We start from the raw sequence: 27,675 nt of genomic DNA, 5'->3' as shown, positions 1-27,675 counted from the left end.
GCCGTTCGGCCGGGCCTCGGCTATACATGGCGCCGGGGAGAACGACATGAACTGGTAGAGAGCAGATGTCAAAGAAAGTTGTTTTTTCTCAACGGAGTGTATAATATAATTATATTAATATTCTGTATCATTATTAACAGTAAGTTCTTGTAGAAATTGACAATGCAGGGTTATATCCCACTTTAATAGTAGGCTCTGCGTATAATACTACCTATTACAGAGTGCATATACCTATATAATAGTATATGTGTAGGGTGTGTCAATTAGTCCGGCAGCCATCCAAGCAGATACATGTATGCAAACAACGAAGCATGATCAACATTCCAATTCTCCTCGAGTCATTTTTTAATATATAAAAATCCAACATGCTAATACCATCAGCCACACCCTTTCCTCTACAAGCATAGCCCCTCTTCCCTCATCCAGACCCAAAACTAAAGCAGAGATAAGAGCCTAAAAACGGAGTTCACATCTGAATGCCGCCTACATCTGAGCACCGACTCCGCCCTCCCCCCTTGCAAACCCAAAAAAAGAAAAAAAAAAAAAAAATACGACTTACGAAATAAACAGTACAAGTAAGAGCGGAACAACTGAAAAATGATATCAACCAGCAAGGAAGAGGGGGAGGGTGTCATTGCATCTGAGGCTCGGACAGGTGCCGTCAAGCACATGCAAACTCGCATATTTTCCTATCTTGGCACAATGGAAAAGGAAAAGAAAAATCGTACGATCTGTCTCTGTTTTAGATGAGTCCTTGATGCGAGCCAATCGTCTTTCGTACGTCGTAATTCATTCATCTGCTTGTAAATGTATATACAATAAATATCCCCTTGAAACGGGCAACGATATGCGTGAAGCTTAAAACAGACTAAAGCTGTAAGCACGCCTGCCAGCCTTTCCCCCACATTTTTGGCTTGGTTTTCTGATATGACCACCATCCATGTGCCGCTCTTAAATCGTCCACCAGCTGTCTAATCATAACCAAGTTAGAATCATTAAAATATCTTTTAGGCACTCGCTGATGACCCAAAACAAAAGAAACCTTCTACAAATTCCAAAAAAACCGCCAGACTCCCAATGCATTCGCTACTAGTTCGCGTTGAAAGCTGGCCAGTTCAGCCAATCAAAATTATTCATGTCTTCCCAAGACATGCCGCCGCCAAATGATGGCTCAAACACGTTGCCGGGCTGGTTCAGCACTTGCGTAATTTGGTCATCCGACATGGTCGAAAACTGTACCATATCTGGCCACAACACCTGCTGGTCCATAAAGCTGCTTGGTGGTGCTGGTGGCGTTTCTTGCATTGGCTCCGTCGATGAAGGCGTTGTCCGTTTTGGCTTTGGTGCTCGGTTGATCTTTGGCGGGCCTGATATTTGTAGTAGGTGCTGAAGATGTTTCCCGTACAAGACTGAGAGTCCGTTTCTATGCGGAGTGACTGTTCCAATCCGTTCCAGTACACCAGTGGCCTCTTCAATCAACCTCCTGATACTTGGCGCAAGCCCAGAGCCATCCGGCGCATACGAGCTGATATTCAAAGCGAAGCAAGCCGCAAAGGAAATCATAATGGCCGTGTTATTGGGCATCGACTGCAGCTGCGACTCTCCCTGTATCGCCGCCCTCATCACGTTTAGGGCTGCCGATAGCCCAGCAGTTCGGAAAAATATACGAACTTCAACTGGTGCTGTTGGGTGGTTGATGATGCGCCCATAGGTCGAGAGGCGAGTATGTGCGAAGAGAATCTCGACATATGGGGGCAGACGACGCTCTGTGATTTGAATCAGTAAGCTTACTTCTCACTCTCAGCTCTTAGATGGCTTACCAGGACCCAAACCAATCATCAGACCCCATTCAGCAAGCCACTGGTCAAAAAATCGTTCGATAGATCCTTGTATCCTGGGTAGCGTGTTAGACATTCAACAATACGAGATCAACAATACGAGAGAAGCAAAAGACGTACGATCGAGCTACCAGCGACCCATCACTGTTACTAGTCTGAGAGCCATCGCAAAGCGCACGAACTGTATTGAAGAGAGCATCCTGCGATATGTGTATCAATAAATAGTGCTTTGATAGGGAGAGATCAATTCGGAAACACTCATATTGTCTTACCAAATCTCTTCTCACTGCGGCCATAGATGCCACGGGACCGTCTTGCTCATCTGCCAGCGGGGATCGGTGCCAAGTATCGACATCCTTGATGTTTCGTGTGATGGGAATCATAAACGGCCTACCACGAGCCAAAGCCATTCTAAAAACTCCATGTTAACCGAGGCTACTATATAAGATATACAAGTTTCAAACGATACTTACCCTCTTTCCACGACAAACAGAGAAATATAGCATCTTTCTCGTGCCCGCAACAATAACTGGCCTTGTTCTGACCACGGATCAACATCTGGAAACCCATCGATGGCGAGGGCAGCTCGCGGATCCAGGCATTCTCCCCTTGATACAGTCGTTGACCCCGACTCCAGAGCATCCCTGGGCATCAATGTTTTGTGAAGGGAGAGATCGAACGCAATGGTTGTCGCTATCGAGATGTATATGCATGTTTCATCATCCATGGTATGGTCTCCCGGAAATATCCACGGAATGTGGGTCATGAACGCCAAGACAATCTCTACGGATTTGTACTTGTCGTTAATCACCTTTTGAGCCAGCAATTTGACATGATTGAACAGCCTCTTGGATAAGGGGCCCGCAGTAGGCATAAAAAGCGTAGACGCGGCCATGACCGTCGTAAAAAGAAATGCAGATCGGCTGCGCGTGTAAGCCGCCGTATGGACTCGAGGAGAGAGACCCCATCTCGTGTGTACGAGCTTGGAATAGTAACTGCAAATAATCATGAGCATTTTTATGCGCTCTCATGGAAAGGGGCAAAAATCTGTCTTACTAGTCAAACAGTGACTCAGCCTCGTCCATGGTGACGAGGCCGAGATCGACAGGGTCAAGGTCTTCGCCAACATCGAGCTTCACCTTTGCCTGCGAGAAGAACCGCTGGACCCTAGCAGACTCAGGGTCCTTCTTGGACGAGGATGGGTCATGCTGCGGATTCTGAGGCGAGTCTCGACGGCTACGACGGCCACTGGGCGGGTGAAAGTAGGACGCGCGCGCCAGCAGCTGGAGAGGGTTCTCGGCATCGTCAATGGCCAGGCTCTCCTCTGTGCGCTGCACAAAGTCGGCCATGGACCGCTGGCCGGCGCTGTCGTTCTCATCGTCTTCCTCACTAGAGGTCAAGCCTCCCTCTTCCTCCTGCGTGTTGCTCTGTGACCCTTGCCTTGACGAATGCTCGGCGGCATCTTCACTAGCGTCTACGTCATCCAGCAGCTGTCTCAGGCTGGCCACGAGGTTTTTGTCCTCAGCCCCTCGCGGCTCTCCCGACTTCACGCGCTTGACGGCCTGCTCAATCTGATACAGCGCCTTGTCGATGCCAACACGCTTGCTTTACTGCCTGGTCAGCACGGCTGTCTTGGTGCATGTGAAGAGAATCATGGTTGGTTTGGGAGCTTGCTTTTTAATGCCCTTTTGCCTGCCAGGATGGAACTCTGGGCGAATACACTCGCAGTTTAGGTGGATGCAGCGTCTACACTTTGCCTCGTAGGGCATCCAATCACACTTGATCTTGCTGCGCCTGCAGACCAGACAGGCGGCCTGCTTCGGACGGGGCGGTTGCTCAGCCATGGTGCCCTACAGCCTCGCTGCACCTTCTAGCAAGTCTGGATCGCGTCGAGTCGCGCACTAAGACGATCACTCTAGCAGAGAATGGGATAAGTTTGAGGAGGCAGCTGATGCTTGCCGGGATCGAGGAGCGGCGGGTTGATAGCATGCGAAGAAGGAGGCGCTGTTCACAGTGCAGAATGGCCAAATTACACGGAATAAGGAAGGGCCTAAGCCGTGCTCTCCGGCGCTGCCATCCGAGTCGAAACACAGTCTGGAGGAAAAAAAAAAAAAAAATCGGGTTAGATGCAGCCTTGCCGAATGCCGAATGCCGGTCTTGCAGCCTATCAGGAGACATACTGTATAACTGGCACTGTCGAAATATCTTCACAAAGCCAATGCTCAGGCACTTGGAAGACAACGTCGACAAGGAGGGCGCGGCGCCATGGTTACACCCTCACTCACTCATCTTCTCTTCTTGCTGCCGCTGTCTAGATAGATTGCGTCGCAGCCCAGAAGTACTTGTGCCGACTTGCCTTGAGGTTACATGCCCATTGACGATTTCCATAGCCTAGCATTCGACAAGCGAGGAATATTTGTCACAAGCGGTGTCTTGGCCAGATACGATGCAGATTAGGATTCTGACTGCGAGAGATTCGAAAGCTGTTGCTCCGGAAATGCACGCAATCGGATGTTTAGTAAGAGGCCGGAAGCCAGGTTGCTAAAATTATCGCCGCCTCTTTGGCCATGGTTTCCACATCTGTACTAGAGGCTTTGGAATTAGCCTGTCCCTTGCCGCTTCGTATCGGATCGTCCAGTCAGGTCGCTCCGTGATGTGATTTGCCGCGCATCCTGCATCTCTGGGACAGGATCTTGTTTTTGCCTCAATGATGAAACCAGGCTTCGCAAGAGAAGGGCATTTCATCTGCCGTCTCTCTCCCTTACTGCGCGCCGGTGCTCAACGGACGCTGACTGTCTCACATCGGAGAGCTGCCTAGTGGGAATCTGTCCCCAGAAGACTTGGATCCCGCGGGGAGGGTGGATGCGGCGGGTGCGATTCAGTCACTGGAACGATTCCAGGATCAGCTTTTTCTGCAACAAGCATCTCCATGGCACGACTTCTCTACCATGCTGAGACGCGGCTCCGAGATCAGATGATTGAGTAACATCTTTGCATACTTGTACATACATGAGTAGCAAAGTGGGTAACCGGCGCCGGTTTCGATTACTTGAGCACCCGAATGCCAAATCCTTCCAGATTGCCGATCGCCGCAAGAGAGCATGGAGAACTCCATAAGCTCAGCAGACGAGGCTACGACAAGCAATTCATCTGCTAGCTTGGCTTGGAGGATGAGGCGGTTCAACGACTAGTGGTGGCAGAGGTTGTCTTACATGTGCGCTTTCTTGGCTGTTCAGAATTCGGCATGCCCGCCAACCGGTAAAGGGAGAATTGGCGTGGCAGATTTCCGGACTAGCCCGTCCCATCGAGTTGGCATGGAGAAGATGGAGAAGCTGGAGAGACGTAGCCACATGGCGTCCGAACCTGCCCGCTTTTCTCCATCTTGTCATCTTGTTAAACTGCTGCCTGGCTACCGGTCGTTTGAGTTGTTAGTTCCAATGCGTATAGTTGCGGTAGTCTGGAGTAGCGGTAATACTACTGCTGTTAGTAGAGATATTATCATGCAGTAATTCCATATAGTCTAGTTGCTCACAAACCATCTGATTTCTCAGCTTTGTACGGGCGTTGTCGAGTCGCACGGCCAACGAAAGGGGTCGAGTCTGCCCATCCCTTTAACATGAGGTGAGTCTTATATGTACAGTATATGCAAGCATACGAAGGATGAAAAATAGGCGAGCCAGAGAGCGGCCTGTGGGTTGCAAGTGACACCCTCTTTGCGCTAGTACAACCTGGGCTTACACGGGCTTCTGCTTGATGACGAAGGGCAAGGCCAGATGGTGAGGGCATCACCGGCAGAGATGACCGCATTCGGCTGCCGTGCCAGGCCTGGTCTCGAGTCGCTAACCGGTGGCAAGTGCATGGATTAGCATCTTCTTTGCCAGCTCTCATCAGCGCATCTCCACTCGAATGAAGCGTCGACGAATGGTCAAAGCCCAGACCGGGGGACTAGTCCTCGTAGTTGAGCCATGCTCGAGTCAAAGCTCTATCCGATATTGTTTACTCTGCTGAACTCAATGAGACGAGGCCCACTTGGAGAGCTTGTGAAGAAACGCCTGGTCTCTGCAAGGGGAAAAGAGGAGAGAAAAATCGCTCCACCATGAGCGAGAGAGAAAAAAAAAAAAAAATCAGAAATCAAGTCTCTCCGCACTCGCATGAAGCCCGTACATATGCAGAGCGCAGCTCTTCTCCCAATCCGGCCGCACATCTTGGCAGATACCGTACACACTTGCATGGCCTTGCCAAGAGGCGGGTTTTTAGTCAGTTTTGTTTTAGCACCGCAGCAGTAGGTATTACAGCAACACCAAACCTGGGCCTCACCGCGACTCTGGCCGGCAACACATGGCTGCTTCCCTTTATTCTTCCAGAATCCACCGTATTGTTGTCTCGACGCCACCGGCCACAGAAACAAGCTCGCGCTATGCTAGCCCGTGGCCCCTGCCAGATTTTTATTCTGCTGCCTGGAGCTAACCGCATCAGAGCGCCCTGGGCTGGCGCCAAGCGCCTTCCCATTCGACGCCTCGTGCGCGCCTTGCCCCTTCCTGGACGTGTGGCGGCGTCGAAATCCTCCGCAAGTACCTGTGGATGCGGTCATTGGCGGCATCGAGGTACTTGGCGCAACGATCTGGGGCTAACGGCACATGGCCAACTGCCGCCGGGTGCTGCTGCAATTCTGGCGATGGCCTCGTTAACGCCCTGCCATGCGACGCTGTCGCTCCCCGGCCCAAGTGACTCGCCGCCTTGTACTTGCTTGCCCTCCACTTCAATGATCAGGTGCAGGGAGGCCACAGCCGACGCCCCCATGCCTCGCTCCACAGCCTGCAAGCAGCATCCATCTCCAACTTCATCCGCCAAAGATCCCCCATGGGATGGCCTGTCTCCTGGCCTCAAAGCTGGGGCCCCTCAAATTTTTTTTTGCATGCCCCTCTCGCGTGTTGGACCGCTAGTCCCGGTTTCTTGTTCGCCATGGGGAGATTTGGGGATGTCGATTGCTGATCCGGGTGCCTCCTGTACGACGTGATGGTGTATATATAAGAGGGCCGTCCACCCTCAATGAAACCTCCGAGTATGCAGGGCACAGCTGGGCTTCTCTGATTCATATCAATAGGCAGCTGGCAGAAACTCTGGTTCCAACAATACTTGTTTGTCTTTGTCTTGTCTCAATCAGTTGTCTCAGAGTGTGAATCATTGGCCTCGTGGCTCCAACACAATGGGTGTAGACGACAAGATCGCCGCCGAGGTGGCCTATCCAGAGCACGATGAGAAGATGTAAGTCATCTGAGTTCCTGATACATGGTCCCATGGTGCTGTGTGTGTCTTGCCTTTTATATGCAGCGGTGAAACTAATACACTTCCTCGTCTTATACAGGATCCGAGACTCTTCCCCTGCAGACGCGGGCAATAAGCTTGCTGCCTTGACCGAAAACCTTGAAGGCGAGATCCGAAATCCTCTCAAGGGCATCCCCCAAGACACCCTCTTCGCCAATGTTGAAGAGTTCCAGAGAACAAAGGGCCTGCCCAGCGACATTCTCCCTCTGCTCCAGAGGGGCGCCCTCGTAGCACAGAACCCTGCTGCTTTCGAGAGCATCAATGAGCTGGAAGAGGACGAGAAGCAAGCTCTAAGAGAGGAGGTCACACACCGATGGAAGCACCCATGGTCACTTTACTACACCATCGGCCTTAGCTCTATTGCCGCAGCTATTCAGGGTTGGGATCAAGTAAGTGGCCAGCAATTACTCCTTAACCAGGCGTCTCTCCTTTTCCACTAACAACTTCTCCAGACTGGATCAAACGGTGCCAACTTGTCTTTCCCCCAAGCTCTCGGTATTCCAGACAATGTGCCACTTTGCGGACCTGACGCCAACGCTGGTACATGTGCCAGAAACAGCTGGCTCATTGGTCTGGTGAACTCGCTACCTTATATCACAATCTGCCTTTTGTAAGTCAATTGCTTACCTGTTGTTGAAAGAAAGTAACTAACACTTTATTAGCGCTGGATGGATCGCTGATCCTCTAAACAACTGGCTCGGTCGTCGTGGCACAATCTTCCTTGGCGCCATCTTCTCTCTTTTCGCCCCCTTTGGTATGGCCGTCTCTCAGACTTGGGGACAGCTGGCTGCCTGTCGGTAAGTAAACATGCCAGCCCATTAGCTTTTTTAGTTCAGCTGCTTATATGTCTACTAGTGTGCTCCTCGGTATCGGTATGGGTTTGAAAGAAGTGACCGTTCCTGTCTACGCCGCTGAGAATGCTCCTGCTGCTATCCGAGGTGGTCTTGTCATGTCTTGGCAAATCTGGACTGCTTTTGGTATCTTCTTGGGAACATGTGCCAATCTTGCTGTCGGTAAGGTCGGTGATATCGCCTGGCGCCTGCAGTTTGGCTCTGCTTTCATCCCCGCAGTTCCCTTGGTCATTGGTACTTTCCTTTGCCCTGAAAGTCCCCGATGGTACATGAAGAAGGGAAAGCACCTGAAGGCTTGGAAGTCACTTCTGCGACTTAGAAACACCCCTCTTCAGGCCGCTAGAGATCTCTACTACATCCAGTGCATTTTGGATCAGGAGGAAGTCCTTGTCCAGCAAGCCGGCCTCACCCAGACTAACAACATCATCACTCGCTTCTATGAGCTGTTTTCCATTCCTCGTATCAGACGCGCCACTTGGGCTTCTGGTATTGTCATGATTGCTCAGCAGATGTGCGGTATCAACATCATCTCTTTCTATTCTAGCACCATCTTCAGACAGAGCGGAATTTCCGACTACACTGCTCTGTGGGCCAGTTGGGGCTTTGGCTTGATCAACTTTTTGTTCGCTTGGCCTGCTGTGTGGACCATTGATACCTTTGGTCGACGAGCCCTTCTTCTCTTTACCTTCCCCAACATGTTCTGGACTCTTCTCAGTAAGTTGTCGCGATCAATTTCTTATACCGACACTCTAGCTAACCGCTTTTACAGCTGCTGGTCTTTGCTATCTTATCCAGCCTGACGTCGAGAACAGCACGGCTCGAATTGGTGCAGTCGCAACCTTTGTCTACCTGTTCGACGCCTTCTATTCTCCCGGAGAAGGTCCCGTCCCCTTCATGTACTCTGCTGAGGTCTTCCCGCTGTCCCATCGTGAGATTGGCATGTCTTGGGCTGTCGCTACCAACAATTTCTGGGCCTCTATCCTTTCTCTTACCTTCCCACGCATGTTGGCTGCCATGACAGCCCCCGGAGCGTTTGGCTTCTACGCCGGTCTCAACATTGTCGCCTTGGTTCTCATCTTCCTCTTTGTTCCCGAAACCAAGCAGAAGACGCTCGAGGAACTCGACTATGTCTTTAGCGTCTCAAACCACCGCCACGCCCAATACCAGCTCACCGAGGTGCTGCCGTGGTGGATCAAGAGATACATCTTCTTGCAGAAGAATGGTCCTTGCCCTGAGCTTTACCACGATCAAAACCAGGCACAGGCCAATGCCGGCAGGGCCTAATTGCCAGATGTAAATACTATTAGCGTTGGGTGTTGGATGGAGATGGATGGGCTTATAAGATACCTTTTTTTTTTCTTTTTGTATTTAAGTTTATGTGCTACGGCGATTGGAGATTTATGTGATGAGTTTCCCGATGTAGTAATATTAATCAACGATGGAAATGAGAACCGCACCATACGTTCACAAGTTGCCTCATTATACTGTCTGTATGTTAAATGGACCGCTATCTCTGCTTGAAACTATGCTTTTAATCCACTAAATCATTGCTTTGACGACTCTCAATAGCTAGATATAGTTGAATGGGAAATTGTCTGTCAAGATGACGGTAATGTTCCTCTAATCTTATATTTGAAAGTAGGGTGTATTATCAAAATCATATTCATTGCCCAAACTCACTCGATCTGACAGGTAGCTCTACAACACCATGTTAAACAACGCGTTCACCTTCAAGCTCGACCCCTTGAGCCTCCCCTAGCTGACCAGCCGGGGAGATAACTATGCTGAGTGGCGAGAGTGGCGTGGACTATTGCGTTTCTTTTTGCAGACCTCTAGGGAGTTATTGAAAATACAGCCCCATGTCCTGTCCTCACCACGCCCGCGACAACAGAGCAGACCGCTCTACTCAACCAATGGTCTAAAGAAGACAACAAGGCCATGGTAATGATTATATCTGCGGTGCACCTGGATATTGTTATATTGGTAATCACTGCGGCATCAGTACACCAAGAGTGGATAATTCTGCAAGACCGTTTTAATTGAGACACGGCCCATTTAACGAGACAATAATTTCGACAACTGACCTTTATGCGATATAATAAGTCAGACGATCTGGCTCGACATCTGGACGCTTTCCACCATGCATGAACCGACCTCGAACGGCGCTACAAGACCTCCGACCATGAATTGGCAAAGAATCTCAACACTGTCTTCTCCTCAGAATCCATTAAGGGTTCATTCTTTTCTATCTACCCTGACGGGAAGGATAGGTATCATCGTTGACAAGCTCTCAACGCGCAACATTCAATTCCACATCGATCAGTAGTCGTAATTCGTTAGTCTTCGACGCTGCAAGCTATTTCACCGAAAGTATAGAATATCTTTTTTTTTTTTCGCCATCGACCGCTGTTCAAATGAGATATATCGCCCATGGTTTTTGTTTGTCAAACGCTATAAAGCCAAATTCGGATGCCTTTTTTTTTTTTTGTATTCGTTTAATGTCCGTTCGTATTGCAGGACCATTGCGCTGAGAGAAGGCGCAGATTGCATCGTAGAATTCGTTGGGTGTTCTTTTTTTTTTGTCGAGGATTTTCACTGCTGTTCCTCTTATGAATTTGTCATTCATTTCACACTTGAAAATTTCGCCTTCTAGTATGTGTGAAGTATTTGTAATGGCCTTTTCCTCGTCGTCGTCGTCGTCGTCGTCGTCTTCTTCTTCTTCTCTTATAGCAAAGCACAATAGCCATGCTGTGTCTCCTATGATAACTCGTGCGGTTCAGAGTAAAAATGACCTTCAAACCACTGTTGACGCTGAGAGCGACCTTGCCCTCTGAGATGCTCGCTGGAGTCGTGTAATGTATTGGCGAGGCTTGCTAAAGCAGGTATCATGCTCGACGACATCTCCGTCAGGCTCTTCTTCTGTGCCCGGCTCTTGCTCCTTCAAGAAGAAGTGGCGTATATATAGCTCCATCAAGTAGTTGTAAATCTCGTGCTGTCGCCAGCGTAGCAGGGGAAGAATCTTCAGAGTCTATTTCGGATATCCGACTGTGGAGTTGCACAATAAATACCCGGCGAATAAAAACATATCCGACATGATGTAGATTGCAGTCTCTTCTCATCCTCTGCAGGATGATTATTTCTAATATCGTATCCAAAATCCGGTGCTGCTCTTTTAGAGTCTCGCGATAGAAGAGCAGCTTGGCTTTTGTCTTGAACATCCATTGTAGCCTGAGTCCTAGCTGTCGAAGCTTGTTAGGACATGTGCAGAACTGGTCGAGAAGGGGGCTCAGTAATTTGTGTAAGTGGTCGAAGGGCGTCAAAACTCGATCGCAAATGTCGACAACGTCGTTTATGAGGCTCTGGATGTTGATGGATACATCTGCCGAGCTGTCGAGTTCTGCCTTGATGTACTTGAGGAGTTTGGAGAAGGTGTTGATTTCTTGTGCGTAGCCGCGTACTTCTCGTCCTGCGGAGCCGATGCCGTCTGCGATTCGGAACAAGCCTTGAGCGATGGTTAGTCCTAGAGATATGATTCCCATGGCGCCATTGGTGGAGTTGAAAAGGTCTGACATGGTCAAGGTCTCTAAGGGTGTGTATGGGTATGGCGTGAGAAATGTCAGTCTTTGAGGTCTCTGAACAAACTCCAATGTTGACTTAAATGATTTCACTTTATCAAGTCCACGTGGAACAGCATAGCCTCTTTTTTTTATTTTTATTTTATTTTTATTTTTATTTTATTCGTCACTCATTGAGTTAGAACATGGCAAAACGTACTTGTATTGCGAATTGAAGCTCTTTTGTCTTCGGCTATCGGTCTAAGTCGATATAATGTTAGTTCTAGCTCCAAGCTCCACATTAAACTTGCACTCCACAATGGCGATCATGCAGGCTAACGACGAGGCTCTCCCCTCTTTGGGCGGCTTTTATCACACTATCTCCGGTGCCAGATCCTACTTGTACATATATATGTACTACTTCTTTACTTGCTGATGAATCTTAGTATAATGAGATAGGAGGGCTTTGCTATTGCTGCTTCCTTTGCTCGCTGCGGGGTACATTGTGGTGATTGCCACTATCATGATCGATGCATGGGGTGCGGAATGCTCCACATCATCAAAGATGCTGTAATCATAGATACATACGTGTTTCCCAAAAACTTAACTGTGGCTATGACTAGAATATACAGAATTAGGAAAAGTTCAGTCTGAATTAATAAAGCTGTATGAATGCATGTACTATGTATTACTTATAAGAGACTCAAACATCGATGACAAATGAAACTTGTGACTCTGAAAGAAGCTTCAAGAAGAGGCTAGCAGCTTCAATGTTACAAATAGGACCTCTCCAAGTCAAAAGACACTAGGCTACCTAGGTAATTAGTTAGTTACTAAAATGGCTAAACACGCTTTTCTCTCCTAATATCCGTAAAGAGCATTACTTATCAAAGTTCCCGAAACCCGAGTTCATACTTTCTCGGGAGGTGAGACGAGAACAAAGTCCCTGCATAAGCGACAAAACACACACATTGTCACGACTTTAATTAGACATGATATGAGATTTTAGAATAAACAAAGAGTTAGTATTAAAAGATGAGGTCGGTTCTAAATCGGAGCTTAGTAAAAGGGTGTATGCACAATAACCGAGGATGCTTGAACCTTTTGTCCTAGATTCTGAATCTTAATAAGACGTGTCAGCATCAAAACAGATAAAGTCATCTCTTGACATAGAAGAAGAAGAAAAAAAAGAGTCAGTCAATATCACGAGATTCCTCAAAGTTTCTCACACGCCCTCGCCCTCGCCCTCGCCCGCGCCGTACGATACCATAGCCCCTCAAAAATATTAAAGCAATCACAGGAACAGAATAAAGAAGTGGCAAATATATCCCCCGTCTCCGCGGGGTTGACGTACGTTCACGCAAGATTCCAGTCCCGTGAACCCGCGCCTCGCCCGCCTTACCCGAAGAGCGAGCTTTGGAGCGTTTGTAATACTACGTATGTAGTTGCTCCTACATGTTTCGATGAGTCATCCGCAGCAGCATAGCCCATATCCTCACAGGTCAACAAATAATGGAAGCAAGAAGAGGAAAGAAACGCCATGAGGCCCGCCTGAAAGCATTTTGGCTGCCAAATGCCGGGATAGTAGCTTTCTGCAATGTCTTAGTGGCCGCCTCGCTGATGAGCTGACAGGGCCTCTACTAACACGACGGTTTTGAAGGTTAAGCTAATGCTTAGCAGCCGTGGATTGAACACGCTGCCACGTTTTTTTGCTCCTTTGTTGCCCGCCCGTTTACAGTTAGCATTTTCACACGTTGCATCGCAATGGTGTACAGCTGGAATCGTTTTAGGCAAAAATCGGAAAATCACAATCTTCAAACAATAGAGCAATAAATTCAAGTGGCTCGCTTGAATGAGATCGATCATATTTTGCTCGGGCCGTTGGAAGCGAAAGAAAAAGAAGCACTTTCACACAGCTCTCCCGGGCGAGCCGTAGTCCCGTAGCGCCGGAAGTTTTTTGAAGCCCGCGGGGGCCAAAGAGAGTAGCGGGCCAATGAAGTGACTGAATCAAGGGCCCTTTTGTTCCTTGAGCCGGAACTTTGCATATGTATGGAACGTTCTTTGGAAGCAGCGTGGTGGCTTTGTTGGCCGAGGATGAGCTGGAACATGAATGAATAGTACGAGTTGCATAGCTGGTATCAGCTGAGGTTATATTTTTGCTCCAGCTGAGATGAAATATGCTTCCAACGCTGGTGTTTTTGGCGGTGGCTTCTTCCAAGTGTAGCTGCATGTCAACTAGTAGTAGCATGAGCTGCAAAGGCTAAAATGAAACAAAACTCACTGAAAGCCATCTCGCAAGCCAAGCAAATAGATCCAACGGCCAAAGATACACAGCGATAAACAATAGACTCAGCTCGCTCCGCAATGGTCCCGCCTCAGGTAAGCCTCCAAATATCGCATATCTAGAGAATAACGGCGTATAGAGAAAACATTTGTTCTAAGCTTCCCTAGGGGGAGGGGGAGTGTGTGAGAGTGTACCAGCCATTCTCGCCGTCGGAAAGCAAACGCCCTGTTCCAGGCTCAATAAGAGTAAGTAAAAAGAAAATAAAGTAAGGCACAATAGAAAGCCGGCCGTGGGGTGTGTGCTCTCGACTCTGTCTTTTTTCCCTTGGCTCTGGATCTGACCAACAAGAGACAAAGAGGCTAGAAGGCTGGCCAAAGTTTCTTTCCGTCCTTCTAGGGTGGTTTTGGGGAAGCGCCGGCACCACAGGCCAATGGCAGGGCTGAATTGCGCTGGCATGAATGGGAGCCAAAAAAAAAAAAAAAAAAAAAAAATGCGGCTTAGGCCTACCAAGTCCTAGCCCTACACGCTATTAGCGCCCAACGCCCTCTGAGAGCGTCGCCTTTCTGCGTCTCCAATAGCGTCGACAGGCCTAAAAGGCGGGAAGCGAGAGCGCGGGACGGCCTGACAGCTTTCAATCCCGCTGGCCTAGACCTTAAGCCCGCCTGTCCGCTGGGAAAAATAATACAAGGGCCTAGACTTTTGCGAGGGTCGGGGCCGGTTTCTCAACCGTCGCCGCCTGGCAGTGCCGTGAAGCCAAAAGGGCCTGGAAGCATCTCTTGCCGCCTCGTGATGTGCTGGGCCCTTCGTGCATTGCACGCTTCGGTTTCGAGAATGGACTCGTCAATAGTCCACGTCGCAGGCCAAGGGGGGGAGGGTAAACGTAAGCCTGCTGCGGCGCTGGGGGTGGCTCTTCTCTCTGCTTCTCTCCATTTCGTCGTCTGTTTTATTTTGCCTTTTTTCCATTGTTGGTGTCGCGCCGCCCTGTCGGTCTCGACCCTACGTGCAGAAGAGGCTGCGTGAAGCCTCCTGCAGCAAAGCGTGCAACACGGCCAGCTCATTGGCGGAGTCTCCACGGCCTATGCGATCGGATGCCAATGTTGAATATTGCATCTCGGTTTGCTGATGCCAAAGGCGGTATGCGATAAGGTGGTCTGGACAGGTCTAGACCCTCTGCCCGCCGCGGCTCGGTCGGGTTCCTTGATGGGAAAATCTTAGTTGGGGGCCAGCCCAACCCTCTCGGCTACTAAAGCCGACTGCGAGTGTAACATTATTGCTTTTGTGGCCGTGGAGAGCTCCAGAGTGCCGGACTTTATGAGCGGGTGCCCGGTGGCAATGGCTTGGCGGCTTGTTTTGTTTGTGAGAAGCCCATCTGCGTCGATATCGGAGAGCAACCGAGGCCGGCTGGAGAGACGGCGCTGCATGGCTTTGACACGGCCCCGAAGTCAAAGCAGCGATGTCGTATTAGCCGTGAATAATGCGCCTCAGTGATACGCAACTCATCGACGACTCACGCCGTTCTTCGGCCTTGGGTCACAAGGTCCTGGCCAAAGGGCTAATAAGCAAGATTCGTCAGCCTAGGCCGAGTCGATATCTGCAGCTGCCGGCGCCGTGGGGCTCAAGCATCGATGCAAAACCAAAAGGACGATTCTCAACTGGCGGATGGGTTGCATTTTGCTCTGCTGGCCCCAAGTTGGTACTGCCACCCGGTAATTTACACATACCGCCTGTATGCATCTTGCCATGCAAAGTGGCGAGGCCTGAAGATTGCATGGAAGCGGGACGGGCTTAAGCTGGCGTATTTTGCTTTGAGTGAGCGGCACCCGCCCACGGCCTGAAAGTCTATTTCGCGACATCGAGAGTTTAGCAGGGCATCTTGCTAAAGTGCTGGCTGGCCTTTCCAACGATCGTCGGCCTGAATCCTCCGGACATAGGCCGCAGGGCCACTCCAACTCCAGCCTGCTGCAGCGCGCTACTACATCTGAGACAGTTGACAAAGTGCACGGGAGCCAGCAGTGATGAGCCAGGAGGGCTAGCCTGCAGCACGATGGTTACGCGCAAAGCGTCGTTTGACACACGACTCGCCCATGAGGCATTAAACCCGGCTTACACACTTCACGTCGGCGAAATTCGAGTGTTTTACTCGCAACGCTGCTCCATAAGCTCTGCTGGAATCTTTGATCAAACTGTCAGACTGGATCTGTTCGAAACGCGAGACCCACAAGTTACCTTCCTCTCGGTAGCTGGGAATCGACGATCAGTGCGGAGATGCTCCAGGGAGACCGACAACACTGTGTAATACATGGCTCATCCAGTGGAACGGAGCCACAGTTTTATCAGATGGAGGTGTATAAACCATCCAGGGCAAAGTCCGAGCCTGCGTTACATGTGATAATAGGGCTGGTTTGATTTGATATTTGATACTGCTAGTACTCGTCCTGTTCTGCGTGCTCTGGCTGCAGTACCCAGGTGTGTGTCGCGACAAGGCAGCAGCATGTTGGTTAGTATACATACTTGTGCTGTAGTATCATTTTGATGAATAGAAAACAAGACATGAGTGGTCGAGGTTAGGGGCAGATGACACGAGCGGATTGGTCATGGCACGCATGAGTAGCTTGCAAGCATGGACGACAAACGCAGCTGCAAAGAATGGCCGTGTGAAGAGCTCCCCCCCGTTCGCCCAGGCCGGGCCGCCTTGTGATGAAGTGAAAACTGACAAGTCAACAGGAATTGGGAGAGGCTTGGGAGGGCTTGGCTTGAGGCCAGTTCAGCAAGCCACCGAACCTGTCGTATGCACGCTGGACGCCGTGCAACGACGAGTTAGGCCTGGAAAGGATGCCCGTGTGTCCAGGATGAAACGGTTTGTAAGATGAAAACTGGAGCACATCAAGAAACGTGGCGAGTGAACACCTCGACTCAACGTAACAAACCGAGATGAGGAGAGAGAGAGAGACTCTGTCCCCCCCCACCGTAATCAATTAATGTCTTGGAACGGCGTTAACTCTGTGCCCGTCCAGCGCGGCCACCATTTCGAACTTGCTTGCTGCTTGTATTTCTCTGCTGGAAAACAGGCTTTGGGGGGAGCTGGAGCCCTTGTGCCAAGGGGCTGAGGATCGGAGATTTGCAGGGAAATCAAGGAGCGGCCGATGGCGCTAGCCAGCAAAGGAGAATGAGCGACGACGATGCTGGACAGAAAGGAAGGCAGGGAGATTCAGAGAGCGCTGACTGGTGAGCGCTCGAGCTGGACAGAGGCAAAGACATGCACCTCCTATTCCCACTGGCTTGCTGTATGTTGATGCCAGAACCAGTAACAAACAAGGCACTGCATGTATGAAGGGGGGGAACAGGTCATCAAAGGAACGAACCCATACCTGCATACTGTACCTGAGAGCCAATCGCTGGCTGTGGACTGGCTGATGACGGAGTCGCCTCTGCAGGTACTAAAACACGAACTCACTGCCAAAAGAAGGACATTGGCCTTGTAATCATGGTGACGTGGGGAAGAAGAAGAAGAAGAAGGGTAGGATATTTTTGTTTACTTGCTTCTCCAGGGTCGTTTTGCTATCAGCCGATCGGACCATGGCGTTGAGCCGTGTGTGCGCCCATCGATCTTTGCCCGCTTCACCCTCGCTGCTAATCTAATCAGTGCCGTACCTTGACATCGTTTGAACGGATTCCCAGGTTCGGTTTAGTGCGCTGCGTATTGTTCGTTCCCATGGAGGCGCTGTTCAGTCCATGGAGGCAGCCAGAGTCGTCCCCAGCCTGTTCAGTAATATGCCTACAAGTATATGCGTAAGCCTGCACTGCACCAGGAAAAATGCATGGGGGGCCATCTTCATCAACCGGCCAGACCAAGCCTCGCGCAGCCAGTCAGCGATGAATCAGACCGCCTTGCGGGGGAGGAGATTGCAAGGGGATGAGTCATCTGCCTTCTGTGCTTTGAAGGTTGAAATGTCAGAAACGGCGCAATGTTTAGTTCCAGCGAACAGGCATACGGTTCTTGTACATACAGTATTACTCTGGGCTGTGTATGTAGTGGCCTCAGTAAGTAAATAAGGCGCATTTATGCAGTTAAGCACAATTTTCCGTTTCGATGCCCTACTGTTTCAAGCCTAGCGCCATCGCGGAAATCTGAAACACGCTGGTGCCCTGGTTCCAATTTTCATTGTCAAGATTCCAATGGCGGGATCCCAATTGCCTCGAATCACCGCACCCAAAAGAGAATGCGAGGTAGAAACGACCGAAATGGAGGGTGCGTATACACTCTAATAGAGTGAGAGATAAAAAAACACTTGATAAAAAACACATACAACAAAAAAAGGGCTTCAGCCGGACCACAAAATGGAGTCTGGTAAGCCGCATAGTCCATCGATTCGCTGCCTCAGCTTGATTGCAAAGTAAGAAAACAGAATAGGAGAGGGGGCTACTACTGCCAACTACTGGCTGACTACTACATATTATCATTCCATCGGTATCCCCTTTCATTTATTCTGTGGGCGTTTCTGGAACTTTTTTTTTTTGTTTCCATCTAGCGTTTTGTTTCTTTCATGCGGAAAAGAAATCTCTCTTTTTCTCGCGTGGGTTCTTCTTTTCCGATAACCGACTGTGGATGATGGGAGGGGGCCGCGATATGGGTGCCCGACGTTAGTACGAAGCAGACCAGTTTTGGATTGAAAGGGTTCACTCAGAGTGGTGTCATTAGTATGGATCGTGTTTCCGTATTTCCCATTTTTTTTTCTCCTTCCTCTGAGCGGGCTCCAGAAATATTGAAAGCAAAACTCCCGGATGATCGGACGGTTGTCCGACCCGAGATTTCACATGAGCACTGCTGCGCGTCAGCCTGGATCCTCTTCAGCTCGGAATTCCAATCTGTGATCCACTGTCCAAGCACCCGTCTGTAACAGAATCTCATGCTCTCGCCATACGACAGATACGATGCTAATTGTTGCTAGTATGTTAGCACCAGTAAGCTTTGTTCTACTTTTTTGTGTGGCTTGCACCTCGGCGGGCTGTCTAGTCTCCGTTGGCCGAGCCTTTGTTTTATATTACTCATTCTCTTGGCCGTTGCAAGTGCGAAAACGCGCGGCTTTGGGCACGAATCTTCTCCATTACAGTTTGGAACTACGCAGCGCTATCCCAGCATGGTGGCTTATTGCGGCGCATTAAGCATTCGAGACAACAAACCTACGCTGCGGTTAGGCAGCGTTTGTGTGGTTTGCGCGTGCACGGAGCACGTTGGGATGAGTTTATGGTTACCTGGTAGGCAGCTCTGCCTTCACACCTCGGTCTGGGATGTCCCCGGCTTGCCTTGGGCTCGTGGCTGGCCAAAGCCATGGGACGAGCTTTCAGCTTCGCTGGCATGTTATTCTCGTCGTCGTAAGCTTTTGAGCGTTTCAACTTGAGTCTTTTGGGCGCCATGAATGAAATGCACGTTCCCCCTCCGTCTAATTACAACGTGCACAGCACAGCAACCGCAGTTCTGCATAACGCTTGGCATTCCTAGCTGGTTTGGCCGGCGTCACGGGCTTGTGCTCGTGTGTTTTGTTGTTGTCGTGTTCTCTTTGCTGTTTCTTTTTTTGGGACCACTGCCTCTCTTCGGAGCCATGCATGCACGACAGGCGCCATCGTGGTGTGGTGTGTACAGCCACCAAAGAAGCGACAGCCTACTGTACAGTATCTTGATTGCTCTGCTGCACGCTACCAAAGACAGAGTCTCGGACCGGGCGGCTCGTCACAGCTTCCCTCAAACGCCGCCAAGAACGGCATGGGGCCCGTTGCCAGACACAAGCTTAGCTGAGGGAAACCTCCCGGAAAGGGCCAGAAGCCCAAGACATGCATCATGTCGAGCTTCGTCGGAGCTGGCACGGCCATCGGCGTTGCGTTGCACTGCAAGGCTTGCCGCTGCTGTCGAATCCTCCCGTGCTCGTCTGGCCAACCAGCTGGAGAACCGGCTGACAGCTTGCTTAGTTTGAGGCTAGCCAGTGAGGCGAAGAACGGTGACGGTTACGCTGCAATGCGCGTTGTTAATTATTGACTGCTTTCCTGTTTCTTTCGCCATTCATTCATTATCCTGTCTTTGACAAACATGCCACTGCAAGATCCACAATGGACAAGAAAAGAAAAAATTTCATCAATGTGAATGGACTGGAATCCACAAGTCATCGAGCCCGAAGCATACAACGTGCCTTTCATGTGTGCAGAATAGCATCGGACGGGCTGCTTTTCCTGTTACTCATATCTGTAAACCGTCGGGCAAAAAGAGAAAAGAAAGAAAAAAACTTCATAGTGGACCGAGCTTCTGTTCGAAATGCCAGACAGGCCGGGTTCCAGCGCCCACGCACGCCCCCTTCAACAAAAAAAAAAGTGGCCTTTTGAGCTTAGCACAACGCCCTGAAAGCTCTGGATTTTCAGCAATTTCTTTTTTTCCTCAGCGCCAGAAGGGAACTCGTATCCTGCATATGCACATAAACGCTATGCCACCAATGAAATGCATACGCCCCGGCCCCTGCCCGTTTTCCCGGCTATGCTGAGCTGCGCACGCCCTCCCCACCCCTGGCTGCTGCTAAGCCCTCTGCCAGCTTTGCACTTATCCCGTATTCCAGCTGAACCCCCCTATCTTCATACTTGCCCGTTCGTGAACCTTGTGCGTAGGGCCTTGGCTGGCTCTTGTCGCCCAGCTGCCAAACGGCGTCCTGCTTCGTAAACGCTCGGGCAAAGCGTACGTGTGCAGGGGACCTGGATTGTGCGAGCAGTGTGCGGTGCGGGACCAGAGATTCGCTCGCAGGTGCCTCGAAATAGATGCGCAAAAACGAGCCATCGTTGCATGCAGGCCGTGCTCGCAACAGAAAGTCACATTGACGTCTTGTTTGCACGGCCGGATGGGTAGCGCAGCTCTGAAACGAACGGCACACAAGGCACATGCCGAATCCACACGCCCGCAGCACCCGCCTGCTTTTCTCTCGCTGCTTCTCCGGCGCCCGAACAAGAGCAGCACAGCACTCGCGGCCTCAGCCGATCCCTTGTCATCCTGGACGCCGACTAGCCATCGACGATCGCCCACCCTGCCGTGGATCCCTCTGCTGCCTTGCTGGAACCCTTTTTTCTGTACGCACACCCCTCTACCGCCCTACCGCTCCTTTAGTTTAAACAAGGCCCGTCCTCCCTCTGGGACGCATCTTAGTACAAGTATAAACCGTTTGCGTCCAAACCTTCTTTTCCTCCTTTCCACTTCCTCCTGCTCGATCACCATCAAAGCACAAAACTACAGCAAGCAAGCCAGCAAGCAAGCAAGCAAACATCACCGGAATTGACCAAGACTCTGCACCACCACTGCTGTTGTTGGTTCACATCCTCCTGCACAGGATCAGCTTACCGCCTGCCGCTTTGCATACACCACAGCCCTGGCCGAGTCACGTCACCCTGCAAGCTGCGATTTAAGCCACCCCGCCGACTCCTCCGGCTCGCAAGACGACACGGACATACAAATAACCAACGGCTCGCCTGCTTCGGATCGACGTTTTCAGCATCCGTCCTGCCTTCAGCCTGTCCCACCCAGACTTGAGCCTCCTTCGCCATCACAGCACTCACAAAAGATGCCCGCTGCTGCAGTCATCTCCAACTTTGCCTCAGCGTCCTCTTCCTCTTCCGGCGTCTCTTCCTCGTCAGCCAGAATGGACTCCAACCCTCGACCAAGCGCCTCCGTGCTGGTGCTGCGCTGCATGCGGTGCGCTCGATCTGCCGAGACCACAACGACCGACGACGCCAGCACAGCCGGCATGGTGCGCATCTCTCACAACCTCTACTACTGTGAGCGCTGCGCCAAGATTGTGGGCTACAAATAAATGGACGAGATATCCTCTCTCTCTCTGTCCTTCCCTCTCCACACACAACACCCGCATCCACGCAGCCAAAAATTCGTCTAGTATCGCAGCTGCGACACCATCTTCCCGCTGTATTTTATCCTTCCATTTTGAGAAAAGCGAGCATACGGCATATTATAGACGGAAAATCATCGCCCTTTTTTTCGGCGCCATAGAAACGACATCGGACACATCACCTGCAGCTTTCCGCAACGGCTATTCGCAGCCGTGAACGCATTCTGGCTGCTGCACCTCTTCCCTCGAATCCTGGCTGAAATGTAACCTGTCAAAGTCGAGCTCTCACTTGCATCTCTGGGGGCCATGGCGGGATTAGGTCAGACGTCCGTTTACACTGGCCTTCTCTCTAACCCAGCAGAAGCATCCGGATCTGTCCCGACTATCAAACGACTATCAAAAGCCCTGGCCACTCCAACGGCCGCTGCCCGGGAGATCCTTTGTGGAATTACTGCTGAGCTGATGCTAAGTTTATCCCGTCGCACCCATGTCTCCCGCTGCAACCAGCCCCGCGAGCGCCCAAATAATGGGATTCGTCACCCGCTGCGCCGGCTCAAACAGTCAGCACTCTATGCGGCATGGCCTGATGCGCGCTTCCCGGGAATGCAGCGGCCGTTTGAGAACCGCCCGGGACGCCAGGATGGCAGAGAGTGACACAGCATTTGGCATATCCGAGCTCGAGCCGTCCTCTCATGGAAGGGAGCAGCGAGGACACACACACACCGAGCTGCCGCCGGACAGGACCCTGATGCCTCTCTTGGCTGTTCTGAGCGATGTGCATCTGCATCTACGCCACGAGTGTGCACATGCGGTGCTACCCGAAAAAAAGCGTACGAGGCGCATGGCCCCTTTGCCCTTGCCGGTGCCGGTGCCGTACGGCCTTCGCTTGCATCGCTCGTCTACGATGCACCAGCCGTAGGTGGCGCCCTCGCAACGTCGCCCGCAGACAGGGCCTCCAATTGGAGGCTGCGGCATTTCGGCAATGCTGTTGAGCGGTCTTGATTCGACAGAGCACCCGGCCGTGTTTTTTGTGACAGGTCGTTTGCAACCGAAACTGGGCTTACCTGTCTGGGGAACTGGAACCACGATGCCTCGCTCTCTATGGCCCAGATGGGAGGGGGATCTCTCTCTCGTTCTTTAGCCTCGGGGCACCATGCGAACAAAGACTACGAAATGACGATCACAGCCATGATTTTGGTTCTTTTTTACTTGTTTTATTTTTTGCTTCCTTTGTTCCGCATAAGTTCTTTTGAGATACCCCCATGTTTGCTAAATTATGCACGGCGACTTTTGGGGCAGAAAAGACGGGTACCGCTAGGCCGCGCCGAGCTGCAAGTGACGAATAGCTTGGCCTACCAGTTCATATGCGCGACAGGGGTCTTAGCCTTGGGCTCTTGCAAAAAAACCAAGAGAGAGCAAGAGAAAAAAAAAAAAAAAAAAAGAGGATGCCGAACCAGCGACAAAGATGCGAGTGGATTCCGCCGCTCGTCATTCGGAGGCTAGCCTTTACGAACCAAGTCTATTCCTGTTCCTTGGCACGCATCGTCCTTGCTATTTCTGTCTCTCTTTTCTGCAGAGCTCCTTTGGCATAGCCACTGACGTCTTCATTACTTGTTGTACACTTATTATTTTTTTTTCCTCCTTGCATACCCACCTAGGCGCTGAGCGCCAAGAGGGGAGGACCCCGACATGATGCATATACGACGGGATGGAACTGAAAGGGGCCGGGATAAATGGATATTTGCTCTTTTTCTTCTTCTACTATTCACTTCTTCTGTTTGCGCGAGGCCGCAACACGTGCATTGACTAGTATCACCTTTTTATTATGTTTATTTCTTTTTATTTTTTTTTTCCTTTGGTGCGCTGCGATATAGACTGCGAGAATACTTTGTTTTTTTTTTAGTTTTATAATGATACCATCTGGGCCTGCGAAGCCTCTATCTTTTTTACTATTAGAATGCGAAATCATTTTATCATGACTACAATTATGGTTCCTCTCTGTGCATCGCCTATTTGTCATTCGCTATGCTGCGAATAGCGCATCGTATGGTGTTTTTGTGAGTTTGACTGCAGCTAACTGCATGCGTATTGGGGCCAAGGCCGGCCAAGCCTGGGCGGTCATATCATGACTTGCGACGCACTCTAGATTCTGTCGCTTTTTTTCTTCTTACTAGGTACTACTGCCGCTGTCTTACATTAAGCAAGAGCAGATGTATGAATGATTCATGGAGCAGAAAGTTGCTGCGCGAGGCTACAGTACATGGGGGGACCCATGCGGCTATAACATGTCCTTTTCTTAATTTGCGCTGATGATATATGAGAAGGTTTGTTGTTGTTGATTCTGCGGTGTGACTTGTTTGCGAGGCCTACATATACGCAGGGTGCACGTACGCACATGCTGCGCGTGCATGCGCAATATGATAGTAGATGGATAGATGGGACCCTTTTTTTTTTTTTTTTTTTTTTTGCTCCAATTGTTGGGCAGGGGATGCGAGTGCATATGCAGGTAAAATGCGTATATGGGCATTCTTATTTGTGCGGTGTGTGTGTGTGTTGCTGCGATGTAATGCCATGTGATGCGAGGCTACGTGGTTCTTGTCATTTCAATTTCAATTTTTGGCTTACTTTTTTTTTTCTTTAGTGACGATGAGGTCGTGATGGTTTGATTGGGCTATTTGTTTATGGGAAAGGGACTATGGTATGGATGATTGATGAAGTATCTGAGGGTGATGGAGTGTGCATTCTACCTATGCGCTATGATTCTACTTGGTGCTGTGAAGGAGGTGGGTGTCATGTAGATGCAAGAGATGGAAATATAGATTAATTTAGTAATGCGCTTGCGGTGGCGAAAAAGCATCAGCAATTTTTTTTTTTCTGCAGGTTTGCTCATGTAGATTTGGAAAATTTGTGGTGTCGTGATCTATGCGTGCAAGTAGCTAGCTGAAGGGTGGTATTTTATGCACGCGCGATGGCTGGGTAAGACGAGGCTGTGCTGGTTTGTGCTGTGCTGTGCTGTGCTCGCATCTTGATAGACTATGAATAGAAACAAAAAAAAAAAAGATGCAAACTATATTGATTCCTAGAATTTCGATTCTTTTCAAAATAGATTCAAACTATCAAGGGCTATCATCATACATTACATCATAGATATCAGGCAGGGAGAAACTTCGTCGCAAACGAGCTTTTGTGTGACGCCCAGTCTATGTAAGGCTCTCACATCAATTCCTCCAAGAGGCAAAATCCCTCCACGTGTTTCTCCATTGCTGAAACCCCAATAATAAAAAAAGGGTCCTCTTATCTTGTAGATACTTTCCTATTCCTTACAAAACTTTTTAGTTTGATTCCCCATTCTTTTCTCCTGACTCGAGAGAGAGAGAGAGAGGGCTGAAACCGTGGGGTGGGAGGGATAGCTGATCTATACACGTTGGGTGCACGTTTATAAGAAAAAGGGACGGGCGCGCGCGGGAAAAGGGAAAAAAAAGAGGCTACTACGTTATTGTGCCTGGGGCTAATTAGCGGGTTGAGATTGGCGGGCGCTGTTCCTGAATATCTTATTTAAATGATCGCCGAACAGATAAATTCTGGGGAAGAAGTGAGGGGGAGTGAAATGAATCGTTACAAATGGGCATTTTACTGATGGACTAATTAGTGGAACTTGATGTTCTCTCATCGTGTCCCTGTAATTGTTTTCGAAGTTGTATAATATACAGCAGATTTAGGTGGCGATGGAGCGAGATTAGGTTGGTTACCTCCCGCCTCTACCGAAAAGCAGATTTTCAGAGCATGTTTTATGTACGTTTCTCTGAATAGTACGAGCTGCAGTTTTATTTTATACGTGTATACACCACTTGTTACAGACGGCTGTACTTTCGGCCCAGTTACTATGAAGAGCGGCGCATTGGAGTAGCATTCCGTGCCGGTTTACCATGTGGATGTTCTATATCGTACCATGTATGCGTGTGCGTGTCTCTAACAAGAGAGGTATTTTTTCCCGCCTCTAACGGCAATAAACCGAGAATGAGATGCATCATTCTGCAGATGCCTAGGCCGATGCATTGCTTTCCTTGGCGCTCTGCAGAGAGGGCGCGCGGCCAAGTTGGGCGTCCAAGCCGTGGACATGGCAAATGTCATCTATAGCCAATCTCGCGATGCCAAACTGCTGTACCAGTAAAGTGTGCAGTAATTCCGCAGAGCAAAGCGGGGGGGGGGGGTCGGCTAGCCCCCCCAACAAGAGGAGCGTGAAATCTAGATTTTATGCGAGGAATAGTGAGACATGCGTCGTGGGAGTATGGAGAGCTGTGCGCACAAGGAGGGCGTTGTTGACGAGAGAGGAGAGCATACGAGGAACTTGAAAGGTAGCAGCATAACTGTTGAGCTTAGAGGGGTTGTTTTCCGCTATCTAGGCCTTTTTTTTTTTTTTTGTTTCTCCTATCATGGCATGAGGAATCGTATGATGGGGGGATTCCTTCCCTCTTTTCCTTCTTACGCTGTCTTGGTTTGGAGTAAGCGAGCGAGGCTTGTTCCTGAAACTAAGACGGAGATCACTCCCGTGTTTTCGGATGCGGCGGTGGAAGATGGACAGAGAATTACGCGATCTCTGGGGGTATTGACTCACTACGTCGAGACTGGGCATTGAAAGCGAAGAAGCAAGGGAGAATGGACATGGGGGAATTTTCATGGCGATTGCTGCCCAAATCAAACCGTGTCCTTTTTCTTTTTTATGCTGCTGCTTTGCACAAACATCGTGGTATAAGTGGGTGGTGCAGGGGCGCATGTTATGCTGAGACGCAGCATCTCCGGGACACTCCCGGGAATTGGAGAAGAAAAAACACACAGGGACGGAAACATGGCCATGTCAAAAAAGGCGTTTTGGAGAATTGGAGAGGCAGAGAATGAGGAGTACAGCAGCAACATGTCCAAGGTCATGTGAACCCCCCCAGTCTCTACATACCTGTTGGAAGCATCGTGAAGGCTCTAGGTGGTCCATACATACAAGTAAGGCCAAATGCGCGGTCCTGCAAATTCCGCATTGGACCAAACATTCGGCTGCTGACTTGGCTAAAGCGACGAATGGCGAGCCTGGAAATTTATGGGCGCCATGCGCGGCAAGAGCAAAATCAACCACATGCAGAGAGCAGAGCTCGAATATGGAGTAGCGCAGAGAGGTCCCCTGACGTTTTTATTGGCTGGGGGTGATGAAGCAAAGCAAGCACATCGGTTAATAGTAATACGTACATGTACATGTAGTAATATACCAGCTAGAAGAAGACCAACCGAGGAAAAAAAGACATGGAGCGATAAGACATGGACGGGAATATGCAATATGTAGCATGGCAAGCAAGGGATGTGCGTGTGATACATGCACTCATCAAATAGTACGAGCAATATAGGGGCATGTTTACAGTAATGGCAACGATAATCTCTTCCTACATGGCAGTACATGTCAAATGTCAGATCTCCGTATATTCACTGCGCGCCCTGCATTTACCTGTAATAGGCATTCCTACAAACTGGGGCTGAGGGGAGAAAAAAAGGGTGAGAGCCAACTGGGGGATCGTCCCGCTACCGCCCTTTAGATCTCCAATCCTGTCTTACTGTTTTCGGTGCCTCTATCAAGGGACGGCTATTGCCGCTGTTTTTTTTTGGGGGGGGATGCTTGTCTAAAAGAAGTCCTTTCCAAAGGGACGGTAGTAGTTGGCGCTCTTGTTTTCTCCCCCTGGCAATTGTCATCCCGTGTTCATGGGGGGGTTTTTTGTGATGCAGTGGTGATCCAGGGCGCTTTGGTGTAAGCGGAGGTTTGGCTGTGGGGAGGAGGAGAAAGAGGAGGAGGAGAAGAAGAAGGAATATAACAAGGTGTTTTGCTGCCGAACGATGATGCTTCAAGGTGGAGGAAGTACATACATAATAATAGCACGCTGACGCATTGCATAGACACTTTTTTTTTTTTAATGC

The 27,675-nt window shown here is 49.9% G+C and overlaps 8 protein-coding genes across 9 annotated transcripts; 4 read left to right on the top strand and 4 right to left on the bottom strand.

Annotated features, from left to right (window-relative positions):
- Positions 1 to 739: 739 nt before the first annotated feature.
- TrAFT101_009199 (uncharacterized protein) lies at positions 740 to 5,436 on the bottom strand. Of its 2 annotated transcripts, XM_066128569.1 has the most exons (8): positions 5,371 to 5,436; positions 3,513 to 5,312; positions 2,895 to 3,443; positions 2,312 to 2,833; positions 2,111 to 2,249; positions 1,959 to 2,038; positions 1,821 to 1,894; positions 740 to 1,766 (listed from the first exon to the last, which is right to left on the bottom strand). In XM_066128569.1, exons 2-8 carry the CDS (start codon positions 3,680 to 3,682, stop codon positions 1,090 to 1,092), a joined length of 2,211 nt encoding a protein of 736 aa, XP_065984689.1. In that variant the 5' UTR covers positions 3,683 to 5,312; positions 5,371 to 5,436; the 3' UTR covers positions 740 to 1,089. The 2 variants fall into 2 exon arrangements, with proteins under 2 accessions (XP_065984689.1, XP_065984690.1); XM_066128570.1 differs by having other exon boundaries at positions 2,895 to 5,312.
- Positions 5,437 to 6,434: 998 nt separating this feature from the next.
- TrAFT101_009198 (uncharacterized protein) lies at positions 6,435 to 9,550 on the top strand. Its single transcript, XM_024902837.2, has 6 exons — positions 6,435 to 7,103; positions 7,204 to 7,552; positions 7,616 to 7,773; positions 7,826 to 7,960; positions 8,019 to 8,728; positions 8,784 to 9,550. Exons 1-6 carry the CDS (start codon positions 7,045 to 7,047, stop codon positions 9,296 to 9,298), a joined length of 1,926 nt encoding a protein of 641 aa, XP_024755636.1. The 5' UTR covers positions 6,435 to 7,044; the 3' UTR covers positions 9,299 to 9,550.
- A 1,370-nt stretch (positions 9,551 to 10,920) lies between these two features.
- TrAFT101_009197 (uncharacterized protein) lies at positions 10,921 to 11,586 on the bottom strand (the record flags this gene model as incomplete). The annotated part of the gene is made up of 1 exon (XM_066128568.1): positions 10,921 to 11,586. The coding sequence occupies one exon, from the start codon at positions 11,584 to 11,586 to the stop codon at positions 10,921 to 10,923; it is 666 nt and encodes a 221-aa protein (XP_065984688.1).
- Positions 11,587 to 13,354: 1,768 nt separating this feature from the next.
- On the bottom strand, positions 13,355 to 13,816 carry TrAFT101_009196 (uncharacterized protein; the record flags this gene model as incomplete). Its single annotated transcript, XM_066128567.1, has 1 exon — positions 13,355 to 13,816. One exon carries the CDS (start codon positions 13,814 to 13,816, stop codon positions 13,355 to 13,357), a length of 462 nt encoding a protein of 153 aa, XP_065984687.1.
- A 189-nt stretch (positions 13,817 to 14,005) lies between these two features.
- On the bottom strand, positions 14,006 to 14,308 carry TrAFT101_009195 (uncharacterized protein; the record flags this gene model as incomplete). The annotated part of the gene is made up of 1 exon (XM_024904160.2): positions 14,006 to 14,308. The coding sequence occupies one exon, from the start codon at positions 14,306 to 14,308 to the stop codon at positions 14,006 to 14,008; it is 303 nt and encodes a 100-aa protein (XP_024755638.2).
- Positions 14,309 to 15,326: 1,018 nt separating this feature from the next.
- Positions 15,327 to 15,641, top strand: TrAFT101_009194 (uncharacterized protein; the record flags this gene model as incomplete). The annotated part of the gene is made up of 1 exon (XM_066128566.1): positions 15,327 to 15,641. The coding sequence occupies one exon, from the start codon at positions 15,327 to 15,329 to the stop codon at positions 15,639 to 15,641; it is 315 nt and encodes a 104-aa protein (XP_065984686.1).
- A 5,800-nt stretch (positions 15,642 to 21,441) lies between these two features.
- On the top strand, positions 21,442 to 21,690 carry TrAFT101_009193 (uncharacterized protein; the record flags this gene model as incomplete). The annotated part of the gene is made up of 1 exon (XM_024901336.2): positions 21,442 to 21,690. One exon carries the CDS (start codon positions 21,442 to 21,444, stop codon positions 21,688 to 21,690), a length of 249 nt encoding a protein of 82 aa, XP_024755641.2.
- Positions 21,691 to 22,029: 339 nt separating this feature from the next.
- TrAFT101_009192 (uncharacterized protein) lies at positions 22,030 to 22,377 on the top strand (the record flags this gene model as incomplete). Its single annotated transcript, XM_024904159.2, has 1 exon — positions 22,030 to 22,377. The coding sequence occupies one exon, from the start codon at positions 22,030 to 22,032 to the stop codon at positions 22,375 to 22,377; it is 348 nt and encodes a 115-aa protein (XP_024755642.1).
- Between the last annotated feature and the right edge of the window lie 5,298 nt (positions 22,378 to 27,675).

This window comes from Trichoderma asperellum, chromosome 5 (genome assembly GCF_020647865.1).
Source record: "Trichoderma asperellum chromosome 5, complete sequence".
Classification (NCBI taxonomy): Eukaryota; Fungi; Ascomycota; class Sordariomycetes; order Hypocreales; family Hypocreaceae; genus Trichoderma; species Trichoderma asperellum.
This window is presented reverse-complemented; position numbering and strand designations above follow the sequence as displayed.

What these genes read in the sequence shown, in the direction of transcription:
- TrAFT101_009199 (XM_066128569.1), bottom strand. Translation starts at nt 3,682, where the DNA reads ATGGCTGAGCAACCGCCCCGTCCGAAGCAGGCCGCCTGTCTGGTCTGC. An exon ending in AGGCAAAAGGGCATTAAAAA is followed by an intron (nt 3,444 to 3,512) that starts GCAAGCTCCCAA and finishes CAGGCAGTAAAG; the next exon opens with CAAGCGTGTTGGCATCGACA. An exon ending in CCGCAGTGAGAAGAGATTTG is followed by an intron (nt 2,039 to 2,110) that starts GTAAGACAATAT and finishes CACATATCGCAG; the next exon opens with GATGCTCTCTTCAATACAGT.
- TrAFT101_009198 (XM_024902837.2), top strand. Translation starts at nt 7,045, where the DNA reads ATGGGTGTAGACGACAAGATCGCCGCCGAGGTGGCCTATCCAGAGCAC. An exon ending in CCAGAGCACGATGAGAAGAT is followed by an intron (nt 7,104 to 7,203) that starts GTAAGTCATCTG and finishes CGTCTTATACAG; the next exon opens with GATCCGAGACTCTTCCCCTG. An exon ending in TATATCACAATCTGCCTTTT is followed by an intron (nt 7,774 to 7,825) that starts GTAAGTCAATTG and finishes ACACTTTATTAG; the next exon opens with CGCTGGATGGATCGCTGATC.